Source organism: Mastigoproctus giganteus, chromosome 1 (genome assembly GCF_048544385.1).
Source record: "Mastigoproctus giganteus isolate SK-2022 chromosome 1, ASM4854438v1, whole genome shotgun sequence".
NCBI classification, from domain to species: domain Eukaryota; kingdom Metazoa; phylum Arthropoda; class Arachnida; order Uropygi; family Thelyphonidae; genus Mastigoproctus; species Mastigoproctus giganteus.
Window position 1 is genome coordinate 182,334,885 of NC_143575.1, and position 19,666 is coordinate 182,354,550.

The 19,666-nt window shown below is 35.2% G+C and overlaps 1 protein-coding gene across 2 annotated transcripts in view; it reads left to right on the forward strand.

Annotated features, from left to right (window-relative positions):
* LOC150091350 (uncharacterized) overlaps positions 1-19,429 on the forward strand; it is a 61,655-nt gene extending 42,226 nt beyond the window's left edge. Inside the window, exons 7-19 of one of the 2 annotated variants that reach the window (XR_016547551.1) lie at positions 23-94; positions 1,496-1,567; positions 3,377-3,448; positions 8,912-8,983; positions 10,629-10,700; positions 10,794-10,865; positions 11,091-11,162; positions 11,495-11,566; positions 13,114-13,185; positions 13,284-14,122; positions 16,790-17,025; positions 17,830-17,894; positions 18,945-19,036. Coding sequence is in view for 1 of the 2 variants with exons in the window: in XM_090383354.1 (XP_090239480.1) it covers positions 23-94; positions 1,496-1,567; positions 3,377-3,448; positions 8,912-8,983; positions 10,629-10,700; positions 10,794-10,865; positions 11,091-11,162; positions 11,495-11,566; positions 13,114-13,185; positions 13,284-14,122; positions 16,790-17,025; positions 18,945-19,064 (1,843 nt within the window). In the remaining variant the exon portion in view is untranslated. Of the gene's footprint in view, positions 1-22; positions 95-1,495; positions 1,568-3,376; positions 3,449-8,911; positions 8,984-10,628; positions 10,701-10,793; positions 10,866-11,090; positions 11,163-11,494; positions 11,567-13,113; positions 13,186-13,283; positions 14,123-16,789; positions 17,026-17,829; positions 17,895-18,944 lie in introns of both variants that reach the window. The other variant, XM_090383354.1, reaches the window with a different exon arrangement.
* Positions 19,430-19,666: the final 237 nt, after the last annotated feature.

Genomic DNA, 19,666 nt, shown 5'->3' on the forward strand with positions numbered 1-19,666 from the left:
TATTAACATTTCTTTCTTGCAGGATCTTGACAACATCAGAAGTAAATTTCGTGAACAAAGATGGCTTTAAGAATCTTCCCGGTCTGAGAAATCTGTAAGTGCTTTTAAAGAATCATTTTTAATCTGCTCTCTACTATTTTGAATTATTTTCTGTCTCAACACCTCCCATTTTTTTTCCCTCAAGTCCCATAAAGTGTTGTCAAAATTATCTTAAATCTAATTTGCTTATAGCTGTACAACATCAAGGCAGTATGAAAAGTTCATTTTGATAAGAACGCTCCAAATTGATTATTATTTTCTTAATGCTTGTATAGTTATAGTTGTCAAGTAATTTGTTTCGCTGTTCTGTGACGTTTCTTTTATCCAAAGAGATTCTCTTTCTCAACTGTAGTCCAGTTTTATCGTAATAAATAGGCAAGACAAATCACAAGAAATAAAAATACGATTATCTCCGATTAGAATTGCTAGGTCATCAGGCAGTAAATCTTGTTCAAACAATCGTTAGACTCTGGGACAGTCGAAAGATAATATTTTTATAAATCCAAACACACCATTTTCACTCGTTAAAGTGGAATATTTGGTGGTTTAACTTAATGTCAAAATAATAGGGCATCGTATGACATTGTATGGTTTTCATGTACGTCAACGGCAGTCTCTCTGTCTGGATATCTCCCTTTTCCCTCCACATAGATCATAACCTTACCAGTCAGGAAGCCGTGTTCAACTTATTTACTCCTAGTCTTGTTTATAATTAAAGACGTTCCTGCTGTGAGAAAACAGTACCGCTAATGTTTATGGTCATGATGAAACAGCATCCTACTGCTTCATAGCGAGTATACTTTATCTTACTGAAGTTGTTAAATGGAGTTTATGACTCGATTCGAGAGGGTTGAACATTGACGGTGTGAAGGCTACTAGAATCAAACGCATCAACCATTAAATAAACATATTGGTGTCCAGACTCTAAAATCTGTTGAATCAGAGAGAATGTGTACTCGGCAGCAAAAAGAAGAACCCATAACCAAAGAGATAATACGCTCAAAGGATGAAATAATTTAAAGATAAAATCTGAGGATCCTTGGCATGTACAGACAGCCACAATTGCTAAAACTCAGTAACACCTCAATTTTACGATACGACCTCAGAATTTTCTCTGAGATTGTATCGTAATTTTTTTCCCAAGATGCTCCTGTTCTTCGTTGTAAAAATGCATATCAAAGTGATCTGAGAAGGCAATCCAATCTGAGGGACGCCCATTTTCAGCGTTTAGCGATATCTAAGGGAATCAATGCTCAATGGATTTTTCTGTTTCGGAAAGATAATTCACAATTATAACGTAGACATTTTTTTTGTTTATCAATAAGGCCGATCTCAGATAATCGATTATTTCCTTTCTTTTCTTGTGGTTTAATATTAATTTTCCAACATATCTCAGTGCGATTCTACATTCAAGAATCCTTGCCGGTATTTAGCATTCACAATTTCTCTTTTGCAGGTACCTCAGTGGAAATTTGATCTCATTCATCAGGAACAATACCTTCTCCACTAACGGAAATATGAAGCTCTTGTAAGTATCAAGGCATTTCAAAAAATAATTGAATTAAATTATATTTTTGTCACAGAAGACGGATTACAATGTCTCCACCTTAATTCTTTCCTGACCTTCCTTCAAGTTCTGTTTCAGACGTTCAGGGCTTAATAAATATCACATGTAGAGATGCAGTCTCTTCCTTCTCCTTTTTTAATAAACGAAAAGCCACCAGCGACTTATTAATCTTTCAGCCTTCGGGCAAATAAACATTTCATCCATCACATTTTTCTTGGAAACATTCGATGAAGACGCAATGGTTACATTATCATAAAGAAATATGTTTATCATTGATCACGTAAGATGTCATTTGGAAATTGTCGACCGCATACAGTCGTCAAGGTCGCTGTTCTTATCTTTGGAAGGTCATTTCAGTCGTGGCTACGTCACAAAATAACAAAAAATATCCATTTCAGAAGTGGTTCTTTCCTCTTCTTTTATCCACTTCCTGTCTAACTACAGATGTTCCTTTTATAAAATAATATAACAGAAATCGAATATTCCATCAAGCACGATTTTTAGGTGTATCCATTGCAAATGAAAGAGAGAATCTTCTGATTTACAAATTCACAACGCTAAAACTACTTAAGCCACCAGCTTGTGGTTTTCGTCAGAATGAAGAGCAACTGTCAAGAGTTTTTCCCCATACCCTAATAAATCTCCCATGAGTGGCCCCCTCATAGAGCTCGTAGCATGTCAAGACGACATTCGAACTTACGGTGTTAGCCCATTTGTGGGGGCGATTGTTTTCACGCAGGGATTCTTTCTGCTCATTCATGGATTGATCTGGTAAAGCGCGTGCTCTCTGTATATAGCATCTAAAGAAGCCCATGAGTGTTAACATCGCGTGAGTGTAGAGCTCAAGATAAATATTGCTTTTGCCAAGGAAATATTTTTCTGAATGCTCTTGGGGACCACTCTCATCTTGTTGAAAAACAGTCACTAGCTGTAATTGTTCCAACGATGGGACTGCATGCAACAGCAACATGCCTTAACTAAGTAATACTAATTATGGTATCACTAAGCGAGGCTCTAGGACCTTGACTCAGCAATAGACACAGAAAGAAAACGGAATAACTGCGTTTAAATTTGGACAACCCCTCATCATATTAATTAACATTAATATCATTATCACTAGCTTAAAATAAGTTTTTAATTATTATAATTATTATATAATATTCAGTCGGTAAGCTTCTTTAATATTTTTATAATCCAATTTTCATTTTAATAATTTAGATTCCTATAGACTTAAGTTTCCTGATTAATTTGAACATTAAATAATTGCTAAATTCTGGCCGAATTCGACTATCATAACAACCAAAACAATTTCATAAAACACAACTAGCATTAAATCTTCGAACAAGGAAGGAGGAGTATTAGACCACATTTCAGTAACTGCGTGTGAGTAGGAGGCCTGTTTACGCGGAGAGTCCTGATGACCTGAGACCGTAACCATATATGATAAGAAAACGAATGCGACAACCTGAAAATGTCAGCCGAACATCACGTGCTTTCCATACTAATTTTGTTTCTCTTTTGAAGTACATTTCCCCGTATAAAAGAATGATGATTACCAAGATTAAATCTCATTTAGAGCTAAGAGGTTTGGCTACTAAACATGGTACCGCCATGTTAAATGTTTCAGGAAATAAGATAAACTTTAAATCAATCAGGTTGTTTGGATTTTCCATTTGACTCTTACAACAAAAACAAAATTATTTGCTACCTGAATAAGTTATGGATAAAAACCCACGATAAGTACTAACGTTTTCTGGTTTTAATTTTCAGAGTGCTGTCCCACAATCCTCTGTTTGTTTTGTCTTCGGGTGCTTTTCTTGGACTCAACAAATTAGAAGAACTGTAAGTTATCATTCAACCTTTTTTTTATTAATAAGAATATTTTGTTTAATTTCCTTCTTCCTTCTTCTTCCTTCCCTTCTAATTACATCCTTAACAAGCTGCCTAATCATCTGTTCACCATCATTGGTGAACATATTGGTGAACCTATTCACCATCATTGGTACCACCCGAAGGAGGGCACCAAAGCCCTCCTCCTTTCAAGCATCCCCACATCTCAAAAACTTCAATTCGTGCCCATATCTTATCCCTACATAATTAACCTTTTTCTTTAAGTCCAGTTTTATCAGGGACTTTAAGTCCAGTTTTTTGATGTTCATTCTCTCTATTAGCATCTTCACACTATATCTAACTCACTTCTTTATTATATCTAACCCATTTCTAGTTCTAAATTTCTGACTACGTCTCCCATCTTATTAACATACTTCCATTCTATCTGTCTTTGTAACATTCTCTTATTTTGTATCCAGTGGAGTTATATTTATTTTGGGATTCGCACTATTCAACGGTAAATCACTATTATTTATCCATGAAATATTTGCTACCCAAAGGTTGGTTGTTTTCCACGTTTCGCTCCAGTTCCATCTTCGCAAACAAACCCAAGAAATAAACTGACATAAGTTTCCAGAGAAATAAACATCGAATATAAAAATTCTACGTCCACTTTTATTTGAATATTGTAGTGTCAGTCAGGTGGATGAACACAGCAAGAATCCGCTTAATAAAGTGTAGGAAACCTGCTGTTTTCTACCATTTCAAGGTCTCGCATCGGGATTTCGCATGGCACGGCGCACAGCCCAGTTATTTCAGCAGAAAATGATGTCCGAAGAAAAGGGTCGTCGATAAAGCAATCATGCAAATTCACCATCGCTGGTTCTGAATGACAGAAAAGAGAAAACTTTTCGAGAGACTTCGGAATACCGGAATTAGGTAGCTAGCTTTCGCTAGATACCTAATACTTACATATAAGATGACTTCATTCACTTTGAGCGGGCTGTTCTAGAAACAGAAATGAAAACACGATTTCTTTGCTGTCGTAGCTGAATGTACGCCGGCCCTGCTTAAACCAGATGTAAAAGAACTGATCAATAAGAAATCAGCACAAAATTGAGTTAATGAAGTGGAAATAAGGATGAATATACGCCCAGAATTGAAGAAATCCAACGGGATCCAATCGAATCGAATGTTTTAGTTCTGCTTGGTTACCCGTCCTAATTTGTTTTATATTTGCTGAAGAATTGTAGTAGCGATTGCATTTTGTAATGTTTTTAAGATACTGGGAGGGTCTTTGAATATTATACAGTCTAGTACTGGTGTAAGATGAATACATTTGTTGATAATTTAATCCAGATAAGAAACTCTTTCTCGAAATCTGTGAATAAAGATGACACGAAAATTGGGCGACATCGCAGTGATAGGAAGGTTGGCTTCTGTCAAGTTTTCAGTATTGTCAAAAGTTATTTCTCTGCTTTGTAATAGATCTTTAGATCTTTGTAATATATGCCTCTTCAGTAGATTGATTGATACTTTATGAATGTTATCCCAACTCGGTGTTCTGTTAGATTTAAATTTGGTTGCGCTCAGTAGTAATCTTTATAATCGTTTTAGAAAGGTACATTATGTACATGGAACTCGGAACATCGTGTGGAAAAATTTTTTTAATGAATAAAGTAGCCTCCTAGTCCAAATTTGTATATTCCGTAATGTCATGCGGTACTGTTTGCATTTTGTTTATTATTATTGTATTATATTTTAACCAAGAAGTAGTTGTTTTCTAATAAAATGTATTCCTTTAATTTGTACAAGCAAATTTTGTGTTGAGCAGTTTTTTCCGAAGCTCCAGAATACTGGACAGAAGAGGTTGTTACTTTATAGGGACCATGTTAATCTTCCATTAATCATTTCTCCATCACCGTTCCTATACAACTAATTGATGATCGGACAGTAATTCCTTGGATCCGTGAGATATTTTCCTGGTTTCGAGAAAACCAGAAAAAGATTGTTTGGTGCCTTCTTTTCTAAAAATTTCTTTTGAGCAGAAGAAGGAGAGCTGATTTGTTGAGTATCTAAGCCGCTTTATCATCATTAATGAATTTTCTCTGGTCCGACATATAGCTTTCAACAGTGATTTTTAAAATTGTACAAGGTTATCCGTGGTGGTATTTTTACGAAAAATATTCGCGCGCGCACACCTCTTTCCACCATGATTTCTGATGTATCAGAAATTGGGCAAAAGGTTTTGGTACTGCTTGGTCTGCAGCCTAAATTAACCGGCGTTACGTACTTCAGTGCCGAGTCCAATTTTTTTTGACTTGTCTGTCGGATTTGTCTAGTCTTCCTAGTTTCGTGAATTTTTACCCAATCTGTTTGTCTATTTTCCACTTGAGATTATTGGTTTTGTTAGGATTGTGTTCCACTATCCATTTAAGTATGGATAACAAAGTGGGCAACATATAGAAAGATCTACCGCTATATTTTGTCTAGACGAGAGGTGTTGTTATTAACAGTGTTAAATTGTTTTGAACGATCGATCAATCAATCCATTTGTTTGTCTCTCTGGTCAGTATTTATATTTCCTCATAAATCTTGGTCTGCATTTAGTTCTCTGGTTATATAGGAAGGACGAGATATTTTGGAAAATTAAATCTTAAATCTTTTTCTTAGATTGATCCCTTTTAGTGTCCATTTTTTCTTCTGCGAAAACTTTTAGAAGTGATCTTTTTCTTCGTTTCTATTTCATCTGTAGGTTTTATTTTTCTTTGCCTTTTTTCCTCTCTTTTTTGAGGTGTCAGAGGTTGATTGGTTTGTTCGCTGCTTAGGACCAGGGGTTGGTGAAACTGATAGATCGTGTGGTTACTATTTTCATCTTCTGTTGAGATACTAAGTCTCATTTTGGCGCTGTTTGTTGGTTATTTCTGCATAGGTAGATATTTTTCTTTGATTCTTGACGTTGCCCATATTCTGCTTTGATTTTTGTATCTTTGTTTTTTTCTCTCTTCCCCCAAAGTCTCTGAAGTAGACAGAATGGTTTCCTTTGAAGTTTGGGCAATCTTGATTAGTATGATCAGGCACCACATGTTGCCTCTTAATGTCCGTACTTCTGGCATTTGAAACTGTGGAAGAAATTTGGATTGTATGTTCTAATATTACAGGTCAAACATTCGCGTTGACAGTTGGGTGGTGGTTTGGGTATGTTGAATTAGTATCAAGTTTCGGGTTGGGGTGACTGTCCCTTCTCTTCTAACACATATCACTACTTATCACATTTGTATTTACCTTTCCGTGACATTTCAGGAATTTACATTTAGCGATGAACTTTCGATGTATTCAAACTGGTACGAGGTGTGGGTTACCGTTACTGGTGATCACTTCGAAAGCTGTCACTTGAGGCCTTTCTGAGTGTCGTATATTCATCGTTTCAACTAAGATATCGTCTGATTTAGGGTGCTTCAGAGAAGCCCTCAAAAGTTTTTAGAATCTGTAAATGTGACAGTTTTTCTATTAATGGGCATTTGATGAATAGATGATCAGATAGGTTGGCGCATCTAGATCAGTTTCATAATTTCTCTGACTTTCTAACTTATTTAGGCCAATTCTGGTAATCAAAAGGGCTTTAGGGTCAGTGTAAGTCATGTTTGTTTCTTTTAGACATGGGATAGAGGACTTTTCTTCCCAGGGTTCCTAAGTGTACGCAGAAGCAGCGGCACCTGGCGACCAAGCAGATAAAGTAGTGGTATTAGTTATTAAGGAGAGCAATTTTCCTTTTTGGGTTAGTTTCTCTTTTTCAATTTATAAATAGAAAGCATTAACTACAGTAAACAAGAGCATTGAGCTTTCAGATATTTGGGAAAGTAATTGAAAAGCAGGTGCATTAGTAGTTCACTGAAAGGTCACTAACGTAGCTTGGCGTTCGGGCCTTGACTTTTTCGATTTGATCTGTCCTTTGGCCTTTACTTTTCGTTTTATATTTATTAAAGTACGTTGCCTCTTGTAATCTCCAGCAAGTCATCATTACAAAGAAACATTTTCCATTAGGAATGAAAATTCCAACGAACGGTATTAACTTTACATTTCGAAATAAGCCCATGTTTTCATAGTTAAATAAACAACTTGGTCGGAACAATAATTTGCATTTTCCTCACAAATCCTACGGGGTATTAGGAATGCAAGAAAAGAATCGCCAAGATGGTGAATAGGAATTATTTATGCAAACCTCATTACGTTTCTAAAATCACCAAAAATGTTTGAGATTAAAGGTTAATGCCCCTTTTCTGTAATTTTAAGGATTTTTCGACAGACGCGAGTGTTCGTGTTAACGATGAATGGAAATCATACATGAACATGAGGTTTCTACCATTGAGGATTTATACTCGTTATATTTATATATCAACAGCTAATGGTATTTGTAGACTTTATGTTCCTATAAAATCATCTACAATTTACTCTGAAATAATAGGCAGCGGAATTAAAGTCACAGGAATGAAAAGCTTCTAGAAAACAAGGTGTGGGCAAAGACTTCTAACATAACCTTGAATGCATATTCTCACTAAGGGTCGATAAATCGCTTTCCTGGGTTGTCCACTGCCAACATTAATTTCGCCACCCTCTCCTCTGCTAACACTTTCGTTAATAAAATTATGAGAACCATTAAAGCACCCAGCCTTATGACTAAGCCATTAATACCTTTCCAGGTAAGTCTACCAGGTGAAATTATCGAAGTAGGTTCAGCGTGTTGAAAATTTTTGCCAAACGTGTTTGGACGCTAGAGGGGATCACAGATAAAACGACCAGTACCTGTACAGGGATCAGATAACGCACGAGATTATTAGATTATTATAATAAGACTTGACATGGCATAGATTGGAATGGTGGCAACTAACACTGGTCGATATTCGTTGACATCACGACTAAATATCCTCTGGTGGGATTTTGCTGTAACTCAAGCAACGTGTTGGTAGACTTTTACGCACACCTCAAAAGTTACTTTTTTTTTTTAAATTCCAGATCGATTTTGTTTGCATCGAGACATTATAAGCCTAAGAAAATTGTCGCATTTCATAATTCCGATAACACCACAGGATGAAGAGATTATCTCTGATCAGGCAACGTAAACTGCAGCACAGATTATGACAAGCTGCTCGAGAATTTGACTTACCCTTCCCCATAAAAAATAGAATGAAAAGAACACTAATTTTAGGGTTAAAATGTTATAAGATAATAATTTCAGAAACTAGGCTCAATAAAACAAAGGTTTTTTTTTCTGATAAAGATAATTGAAGCATTTATTGTTAGTTAATTACTTTATTAGCACCAACAACGTGTTTGTAAATCATTATTATATTTTATTAAATTAGATTATTATTATACTAAATTATTAACTTAAAGGTTAAATTGTTTATTAAATAAATATTATTTAATTTTTATTTATACATAAGTTTAAATTTTCGCTTCAATTATTTCTTGTAGAGATCTGAGGGACTGTTCCATCAGTAAACTGCCTCTGGGTCTCTTTGATCCATTAGAAAACTTGAGGACTTTGTAAGTAGCGATTAATATAATGGAAAAATTATTTATTGGCTTTTTTTATTTGGTTAAATGAGTGAAGAACGAAAAGGCCCAATGAACTGACTACTCAGCGACACATATATTAACAGACGATTGCATACAAAAAGTATAGAATTTTAAAAGTATTTTATTTAAGTATAAGTTAATTAATAAAGTGACAAATACAACATTGTTAATTAATTATAGAATGTCATAAATTAAGTGACTGTAACTATAACGAAAAACTAACTAACCAATCCTTCCACAAGAATTGTGGCCGTTGCCCTAGAAGTGGTTCTTTCCGCGTTATTTATGGTTTGCTAAGATAATATCTAAAGTAATGTGTACCGTGAAAATAAGATCATCAGGTGAAGCTAAAAACAAAAAGGAAAATCGAAGTGAGCTCACCCTCCATGATACTGGCCCAATCCAAAAGTAATGAAACAGTTCAAATGTACTATTCAAGAATTTGGCTTCTAGGAACTTCTTGATTCTATTGAGAACAAATTTCGAGTCAAGAGGACTTTACTCAAAATTTGTTCTCAATAGAATGAAGTCTGATTAGAGTGCTCCGACCATTAAACACCGCCTCCTATTTGAGGTTTCTCTCCATGTTTACGGAGTTTACTTCGAGGTCGGCCTATCTTCCACCTCTCAATTCTAAAGAGGATTTGTCAATAATCGGAATATAGACTTCTCTGGACTCATCCGTGACCATTTGACACTAGTTCTCTTTGTTATGAGGTGAGAGAAGTTAAAATCATGGATCGTTTTCCATATAGAACTCTATCGCAGCGGCATACAACTCGATGGGAGATTCTATCCGGAGGCAGCTTGAAATTAGGAAGCCAGTTGCTGTGCTGTCATCTACTTATTTCGTCTAAAGTTGTGGCCAGGTATCAGTAATCTACTATTACCCTTGGTTGACCTTATACAGCTGTTCAGGATACTTCGCTGCGACTACCTTCACAATCAGGATATCCACGACCCCTATTATCTTTACCTGTGCGTAAGCTAACTTCCTACCTGCCATTCTACCGCAATAAATTATGGATATCGTATTTGAGCCGTTAGACCGTGAAACGTTGCCCACACATGATTGGTATCTGTTCACAACCGAACTTTGTTTCAAACCACCATCCATACTTGCATATCAGAACGATACATACGTTGTGTGTATCGGTTAATCGATTTACAAAGGAAAACTGTAAATTCGACTTTACCTGAGCTTTTTTGTCCACCAGCGTAGGCTCATATGATGTCTAAATAAAGAGGACATCAAATAACATCTTGCTAGCACAAATCAGATTTTAGAAATTTAAGCAACGTATCCTCATGTTAAAGATCTTATACTACCTTCTCTGAAACCATTTTCCAACGGGGTAGTTTTTAATTTATTGCTACAGTTAACTACGAATGTATTTCTAGCTTTAACTGTTCTCGATTAACATTAAACAGTTTAACTGAATAAAAGATATTACTGCACAATTTGAACAGGTAATATTGCTGGCTGCCTAAAATTAATTTGGAGATCCTTCAAATTTTATATGCCTTTATATATCTTCAGTAGGTAAATATTGTTAAATACATTAAGCATTACCGAAGTGAAGTACCAAAATGCTCTCCATTTCATTTTCAGGTGGTTGGATGGCAACGACATTTCCCGTCTACCTCCACAAATATTCCATCGTCTTCATAACCTTTTAATCCTGTGAGTACCTTATCTTTCTTGGTAACATTTATAAAATAATACATGTTTAAATTAAAGAAAAAAATAATAATATTTGCAATGTTTCGATTTCAGATCTCTCTCTAGAAACAAGGTTGATGTCATTGACAGTTCGGCCTTGGAAGGACTCGACAATTTACGCACAATGTAAGTACTTTATGGAAGATCTTGATTATCGACAATATGTATAATTTTCTCCATTACTCAGACATTAGGAGTTCTAAATACTAAATTTCCATTTCAAATAGCCTACTCATAATTGGATTAAAATGCAGGCTATTTCCTTCTATTGCTGCACCGAACTTACTCGTATTTTTAGTATAACTCAAGTTGGTTTTAATGGAATGTATAGAAATATTCTTTACTTTGCAGGTCCCTATCACGTAACAAGCTCTCCAGTCTATCGGCTAAAAATTTTGGAAATCTGTCGAATCTACTTAAATTGTAAGTGAATATACCGACTTTTGTCATACATTCAAGGGTGAATAGGATGAAAAGGAGACTTCGATTGTCCAAATTTAAATTTAGGGATTAGTAACAGGGATAATATGGTGTTCATAGGGACGAGTACTCTCAAAGTTGAAAAAACGCAGCGTTATTCAGTTTCTTACAGCGGAGGATCTTCTCGTTTTCATTTTAATCACCCTCTTTTTATAAATAAGCAATATTTTATGCAAATATAAACTCTCAAAAGTACGTTTCTGTTTTTGAGACACTCAAAGTTATGCTTTTCTTTCGGATCTGGCAAGACAATTTACTTTTGTTCTCCTTTGCAGAGATCTGAATGGAAATGAAATTCAAAGCATCCACGAAGAGACATTTTTCTTTCTTCCACAACTAACATCTTTGTAAGTACAGAATTATAACATTAAACTTTCAAATTTGTGTAATTCTTCTTTCCATAATTGCTTAATAAAAGTGTTTGGTAACCGCACTCAAAGTCTGGTTATCCTGGTGTTTAGAAGAAGTTCATAATTTGGTTTTAATGAAGATTCGGTGGCCTCCTTCGAAAGGTTAAAATAAGTTTAAAAAAGCCATTCTTCTCAGCTTTCTTAAACTTTAATTTTTTAAAAAAGTTTTACTTTATTATAAGGAAGTATTTTATCAATGCGATGATTATGTTTTAATACAAACGGAGGTATAAGTTGACTTTCGAATGTGTCAAACTCACAGCGAAGTTCTTCCTATACTAAAGAATTACGAACCCCTAGTTTAAAAAAAAAACAAACTTACTTGGCGCATTCAGCACAGAAGTCAAATATCGAGTCTAATGGCTTTTCCATGTTGGTGTTCTCTTGCTGTGATCAATTTTAGTTTCGCTGCTTCTTAGAATTTCTATTTTTGTATGTTTAAGGAGTACAGAAGAAAAGGATCTGGCATTGATCTTCGGTTGTTTGTTGAGTTTTTTCCCCTCTAAACTATTGCAAGAAAAGCTGAGAAACCCTAACTTAAGCTGTACTCCATTTGCTATTAATATCCTGGTATCTTCGATCACCCAGTGTTATTAGCGTCTAACGACTCGATCGCAGTCCTATTAAACCGTTATAAATAGTTAAATTAATTTCCTCCTTTAATATTTTATTAGACGCCCATTGAAATGTTTTTTTTTAGGCAGTCGATATAACAGCTTCACAGTTAACAATAGGCAGCGCATGATTTTTTATTTTATTCATTTATTTTTTTAACAATGAGAAGCGCATGAATTTCGTTTTATTTTTTTAACAATGGGCAGCGCATGATTTTTTAATTTTATTCATTTTTTTAGCAATGAGAAGCGCATGAATTTTTGTCTTATTCATGTATTTTTTTAACAATTGGCATTGCATGATTTTTTATTTTATTCATTTATTTTTTTAACAGTGGGCAGCGCATGATTTTTATTTTATTTATTTTTTTTAACAATGAGCAGCGCATGAATTTTTGTCTTATTCATGTATGTTTTTTAACAATTGGCATTGCATGATTTTTTATTTTATTCATTAATTTGTTTAAAAATGGGCAGCGCATGATTTTTATTTATTTTATTTTGTAATCGCATACGTATTCGAGCTCGCAACACGCATACCAGTGATCAGCGCACTACTCCAGGACCATAATGATTCATAGCTTCTCGGTTCATATGGTTTATTGCGTGTTACATCTAAAAAAACTGTGTTCGGAGGAGGATGCTTGTGTGCTGTCTGAAAAACCTGGAATAAACTAGCGTTTACATTCCTTTGAAATGAAACAAGAATATAAAATGAATAGTTCTGCAAAGAAATTGCAGAAAATTTTCTAATTTTCTTACTTTTTCCCGTGTTAAATTGAATAAAAATATATTGCTACAACTCTTCACTGAAAATTTAAAATTTTAAGAATACATCACATGATTAAAACGCATTTTTTGCTGTTTCAGAGATCTCAGGAATAACCACCTAAGGAAGTTGCAGCCTGGTGTGTTTGACAGTCTAATATCTTTGCATTACATGTAAGTAAAGCTTGCCAGGTATCGTAAGAACTTGTTTAAATTTCCAATAAATTTCCGCTAATCGTTCACTCATATCTGTCCACTATTTTTCATTCCAGATACTTCGACGATTTCCACTTGTGTTCCTATTCCTTGCACGTGAGAGTGTGCGAGCCCCGTGGTGATGGAATTAGCAGCATCGCCCACCTGCTGGACAGCGTGGTGCTTCGAGTGAGCGTGTGGGTCGTAGCGGTCGTCGCCTGCCTCGGAAATTTCTTCGTCCTCATCGGCCGCATTCTCCTTACCGAACCCAACGAAGTACACTCGTTTTACATCAAAAATTTGTCCATGGCGGACTTCCTCATGGGCGTTTATCTGTTCGTCATCGCCTCGTACGACACCGAGTTCCGCGGGGAGTACATCAAACACGAGAACAGCTGGAGACACAGCTGGCAGTGCAACTTTTGTGGATTCCTCAGTACTCTCAGTAGCGAGTCCTCTGTGCTGATCCTAACCATCATCACCATCGATCGCTACACGTCCATCATTTACCCTCTGACTCTTAAACGGCGCACCATCCGCTCAGCCGTTTTGTGCATGATGTTCGTGTGGACGATTGCAGTGTTGCTTTCTTTGCTGCCCGTGTTAAATATAGCTTACTATGGTGAAGAGTTCTACGGTAACAACGGGGTGTGTCTGCCCTTGCATATCCATGATCCGTTCGCTCAAGGCTGGGAGTATTCCACATTTTTGTTTTGTGGTGTCAACATGGCCGCCTTCACCTTCATCTTTTTCGCCTACATCACCATGTTCTTTACCATCACTCATTCTAGAATAGGACTGAGGTCTACTCAGCAATTACATGATCGGGCAATTGCCAAACGATTTGCGTTCATTGTGGGAACGGACTTTCTTTGCTGGGTGCCCATAGTCCTAATCAAGTTAATTGCGATGGCAGGTGAGTAGGATTCCGTTTCCCTTTCTTCGATGTATGGTCCTTCCGTAGTGAATTTTTTTTTTAATATTGTAATTTAATTTAAAAATGCATAAACATTGATGATTTCTTGATGAACTGACTAAGGAGAAAATACCCAGCAGGTTTTGATATGCACGCTGATTTTGCCATGGTCCATGTCAAATTACAATGTTACCCTTTCAGGAATAAGCATTGCTTAATTTTTACAACCGAATGTCACTGAGAGTTATAACGATGACTTTAGTGCGGACATGCATTTTAATGTGGGTATCAACATGGTGTTTCCTTTAATATTAATTTAAATGACACGTTTCTTCCCGGGTGTTATCCATCAAGAAATGAACTATTCAAACACTTTGTATACCACAATAAATATTTTTAATAAACGAGCATCATGTTGCAAACCCTTTTCTAGGTCTTACTCACGAGCATAATGAGCCAGAACAAGGATTAGATCTTTGTTTTGTAGCAGTTCACGAAAGGCTAATTTGTAATCAATGTTAAGATTCATTACTGGTAAAAGGTTCCTAAAGCCATGCTCGTTTATTAAAATCATTTATTGGTGTGCAATGCGGGTGAATAGTTTATTTCTTGATGGCGCTTCCTGTTATTTTCTTAAAGTTGGGAATTGTTTGAAGTGGATTTATTTGGTTGTTCTTTGAAACTGCATCTTGTACACTGCTTTTAACTGCGTTAATGAGTAAAGTTCAATTATTATCCATCTCGGCCAATAATTGTGTTTTATTTATTTTTCATTCTGTGCAGTATTTGTAATGCAAAAACGTAATAATATAATCCTATTGCCCTGGAAGTGGCATTGAAAGGAATATTCAGAAAGAAAAAAAAAATCTTTGCTTTTTAACGTATGTAAAGGAGTTGACAAGAAAAGGTTTCCCCAAAGAAAGGAGGGCATTTTCAGAATACTAATTTCTGATTTTAAAAAAATCCACGACTGAGCCAAAGAAAGCAAATCGTCTTGGAGAAGGGTGGCTAAAGGTAATATGTGAAAACGTGCTTATTACAAACAGGCTCTTTAATTGTATCTGTTGACGAGAGAGTTTAAAGGTTTCATTTAAAATTAGGTATCGTTGGCTCTCCTAAATCCAATGACTGAATCTAGTGCTAACCTAGATCAAATGCTCTTCAAAACCTCTCGATACTGTGGAGTATATAAATGTCTGAGAACTGCTGTTTCGGCAACCACTGACATTTTGAAATACTGATTGTGATGATGACTGATTATGATTGAGATTGGTGCTATACCATATTCATCCACCACATTGGAAAAGAAAAAGATAAAAAATTCCGAAGGATATAGGGAATCTTTGCCTTGTGAAAAAAAATTTCTTCGCTCTGTTCCATCCTCAACAGACATAAATACAGATGAAATTTCATAGGATGAAAAAAATAGCACGTTGTTATTGGTATTGGGTTTAACGACACAAGGACTACTGAGGCCAAAATGTGTCTGTTCGTAGTTTATTTACTCGAAGCATACCGTTTGAAAAATAACATGATACAGCATTGCAACACAAAAGTAATTTGCATATCAATGGCCACATGGCCCTATTTATAGGTCCAATATGTCATAATTTGTAAGAGTGGGCTGGCTGTATAGACCTAATTTAAGGATGCACGCATAGTCCAGTAATTGTTTGGAACATGTCCAATAATTGCATGGAGTGGACAATAATTCAACTTTTCAAAAAGAACTTTATATGACATTCATTCGCATTTCATGATAAATAAATGAAGGTTCCAAATATGTATCATAATTAAGATTTCAAATAAAATTTTTGAATTTTATTATTAAAAAATTGAATTTTTAATAAGTGGTGAATAACTATACGCAAAATATAATCGCATTCCTCTATAAAATTAGGCGAAGTTCAACTTTTGAAGTGAATCATTTCGACTATATTAAAGAGAAAAACAGGCTTCCATCTTTTCATTCACTCGATAGGGGCGAGTAGGCCTAGTAATTGAATTTATGCCGCCTATTTTTCTCTCCTTACTATACTATATATTGGTACCTTTGATAATCACAGCAGTCACAATGTATTTGCCAAAGAGATGGAAGCTAAGAATGCGATTTGTTGTATTCTATGGACAGTTGTTTTTCGGAATTAAAACCCGGTGTTTTCGGGACAAAACTCGTGTTTATGCTCAAGAACCAATAACTTCGCTGTGGTGTGAAAAACACCTAATATCCCTTCATGAAGCCTGGATTCGAATCCATTTGTCCAACTGGTGTGGAAGTACAATGACTACGCAAAACATCAGTGCGTGAGATTGTAGAAACTTTTATGATCTCATTTTTAACGGTTTCGTCAGCCGGAATTCTACAGAGAAGACAAATGAAAGGGTTGATGGAAATCCCTCCTCCGTTTTCCTTTATAGTTGTATCAATTGATGATCTGAATTTTGCTTCATTTCGGTCCAAAACATCCTTACCTCTTTTTCAGACAAATTTACCTGTATTTCACTTATATGCCCTTTATTTTCAGACACTTGAAAAACATTTAGCAAAAAGCGCTCTTCATGGTTACAGAGGAACCAAAGTGGACGAAGGCTCGTAATAGGCCTATTACGATATTTAAAACTATTCTTCCGCTATATAATTACTAATATTTTACTTTCCTCTGATAGGTGTTTCCATCCGTGCTGACCTGTATGCATGGGTTGCTGTTTTCCTCCTTCCAGTTAATTCTGCCATCAATCCAGTCCTCTACACTTTAACTACAAAACTCTTCAAGCAACACTTCGCCAAGATAGTTTACACGTGCCGAACGAGCGTGCACTCCACCGATAATTCGGGCATAACCCTCTCATCCATCCTGCATCATCGGGGATCCAAACGAACTCTCGTAGCCACCCTTTCTGAAGTAAGTAGACGCATTTCTTTTCTCGAATACGCCTCTTAGTTCTCTATCGATATTTACACAAGTTAGCTCTCCAATCAGGTTTATCGTGAATATATATTTCTAGAGTTTACATTTTTTTCTTCTCTTCTCATTAAAGATGCTAATAAAGCATAATTGACTTCGCCATATTGGTTGATATCAAATGGATCGTTTTATTTGTCCATCTTGTTCTTCACTTAGAATTAATGACTCTTGAAGACCACCATTAAATTGAGATTCATAGCTACTAAGTAGCTTAAGAGATAATTACAGTATGTCAACAGCGACAGTTTTGAAAAGCGCAAAGAATGGAGAATTAAGTGTCTGAAATTTCCATGTGAAGATCCTTATTTTCGAGTTAAGTGCTTATATTAATCTGATAGACTTTTAAAGCAAAGAAAGAAATGGCAGGAAAGCTTTTTTCTTCCTTTAAATTATTAATATCATTTATGAAATCGAGAGAAGGAAATCAAATAGTAAATGGTAAAGACTCTTTTGAAACCGGTGTATTTTTAACTATATGCAAAGACTGCTTTGTGGTAAAACACGTTTTTTAATGATTTTCACGAAGAATGTTTTAAAACAATGAAAACGTTTTATTTCGCAGTTTATGATCACAATTTTTAAAAAAAATTATTGCATTATCCATTGCTCTTTGTTGAGCTTACTGTGTGCGTTCAAATTTTAAGAATATTTTATAATTAAATGTTTATAATAGTCAGTTATTTAAGTGTAATAATGATTTTTTAAGTGTAAAAATAATAAAGTACTTTGCATTTTCTAAAGACGAAGCTTTGAGAAAACTGTGGGCGATCTTCTGCAAGAATTCGGACCAATATTTATTATACACGGTATGTTTATACTTTCATTGGTTATTTTTATTTACTGCAGTATATTTTCTATTTATTTTGAGCAAATATTACTATCATTTCTTTACCTTTGATTAAGGAACCTTCGGGACTCATTGGGAAACGAATTCGCCCACCAGGTAATTTTAAACTGTTGGATTAGAGTCCAGTAATTATTGGAGCTATCCTTTCAGAGCTTGAACTTTATCATAGCAAGTTATCCGGTGTCATCCGGATAACTTAAGTTTCTTCACCTCGAAAAATTCGATATTTGGGTTACTTCCAAATCGATTTGAATTTCAGTTGAGGAGATTCCAGTGCGTACCTTGTAGTTTATGCTCAAAAGGAGCATAATTTCTTATGAACTTGATCAGGCGATTGTTTTTATGTCGAAGCAATGGCTGTATATAACTTTGAAGTTTCAAAGATTTTTCTTTTTAAAAATGAAAACGCAGGAATTGCAGCTGCCTTTGTTCTAGTTATATTATTTTTATAACACTTTGATTCTTCAAGTTAATTGTGAATAATGAAGATGGATAGCTTGCTCTTTTTTATTTTTAAAATGTCTTTATAAATAAAAAATAAAATACAGAAGTTTAATGTTTTTCGGACCATAAAGATGCATTTCTCTCCTGAAAACAAAGGCCTTAAGGGATACGCCAATGTTGAGAGTACAAACGAATCCTAAATGCAATCAATTTTAAACTACAATTCTCAGTTACAACCGAAAAGCTCTTTAGTGTTCCATCAATTAACTTCTTTTAACTCATCACTGATGGTTTCGATTAATATTTTGTGTTCTCCAACACAAAGAAATTGAATTATCCTGAATAAAGCAGTTTTAGTATGTCAAGGAATCGGACATATTGGCTGTATTAACAGAAAATTAATAAAACGACTTGATTTAAGTTTGTTTCGCCACAAAAATAAAATAAACATACGTAGAGAAAAAAACAAAATATAGAATAAATATAAGTAGATATAAAATAAACAAGAAACCTGCAAATATCTTTAATTTACGAGTAATTATTTTTTGTTCTTTATATTTCGCAGGAAGACCACAGTACGGGCAACAAGAACCATTTGTTATCCGCAGGAAGTAACAGAAACAGTCAGGCCCGTTCCCCGTGGAAGAAAAATACCCCATCCCGTTTTGTATGTGATATGTTATAGGAGCAGCCGCGTCATAGTCATAGCAGAACTTTCAAGGTATCCACGTATAAAAGATTGTTGTTACCTTGGTATCATTGTTCATGGTAACCATGAATGTGTCATTAATTGCATCAAGCCGGCCGGAGCCACGTGACGCATTATGAACTTCAGACAGCTCTTTGCTTCTGCTGGTGTACAAACTCTATTCCATTTCCAAACAAAGTGTTAGTATATGCCACTGACTCTTTTAACATTAAGTCGGCAAGTTCCTACATCTGGTTTCGTGGTAACCATTGGTATCTGGCTGTTAACTCGATACCAGGTTTCTGGTTATCATTAATACTTGATTTTCCAAGTCATTTGTAATAGCCATGGCCCATTACCGTTCATGATTGTGAATATGTGATCATAACCTGGATATCATTGTCGTGTATAAAAGAGTTGTTAAATTATGAAGTCTATAAGAATATTTGTTGTATATTTAATATAAATAAATGTTCATAATGATAATAAAGAGATTTATCTATCAAAATTAAATAAAACTCTTCTTTTTGCACTCCTATACGAACATGAAGTCCACATTATGGTTTGACACTTCTGCCAACATTAGAAAAATCAGGAGT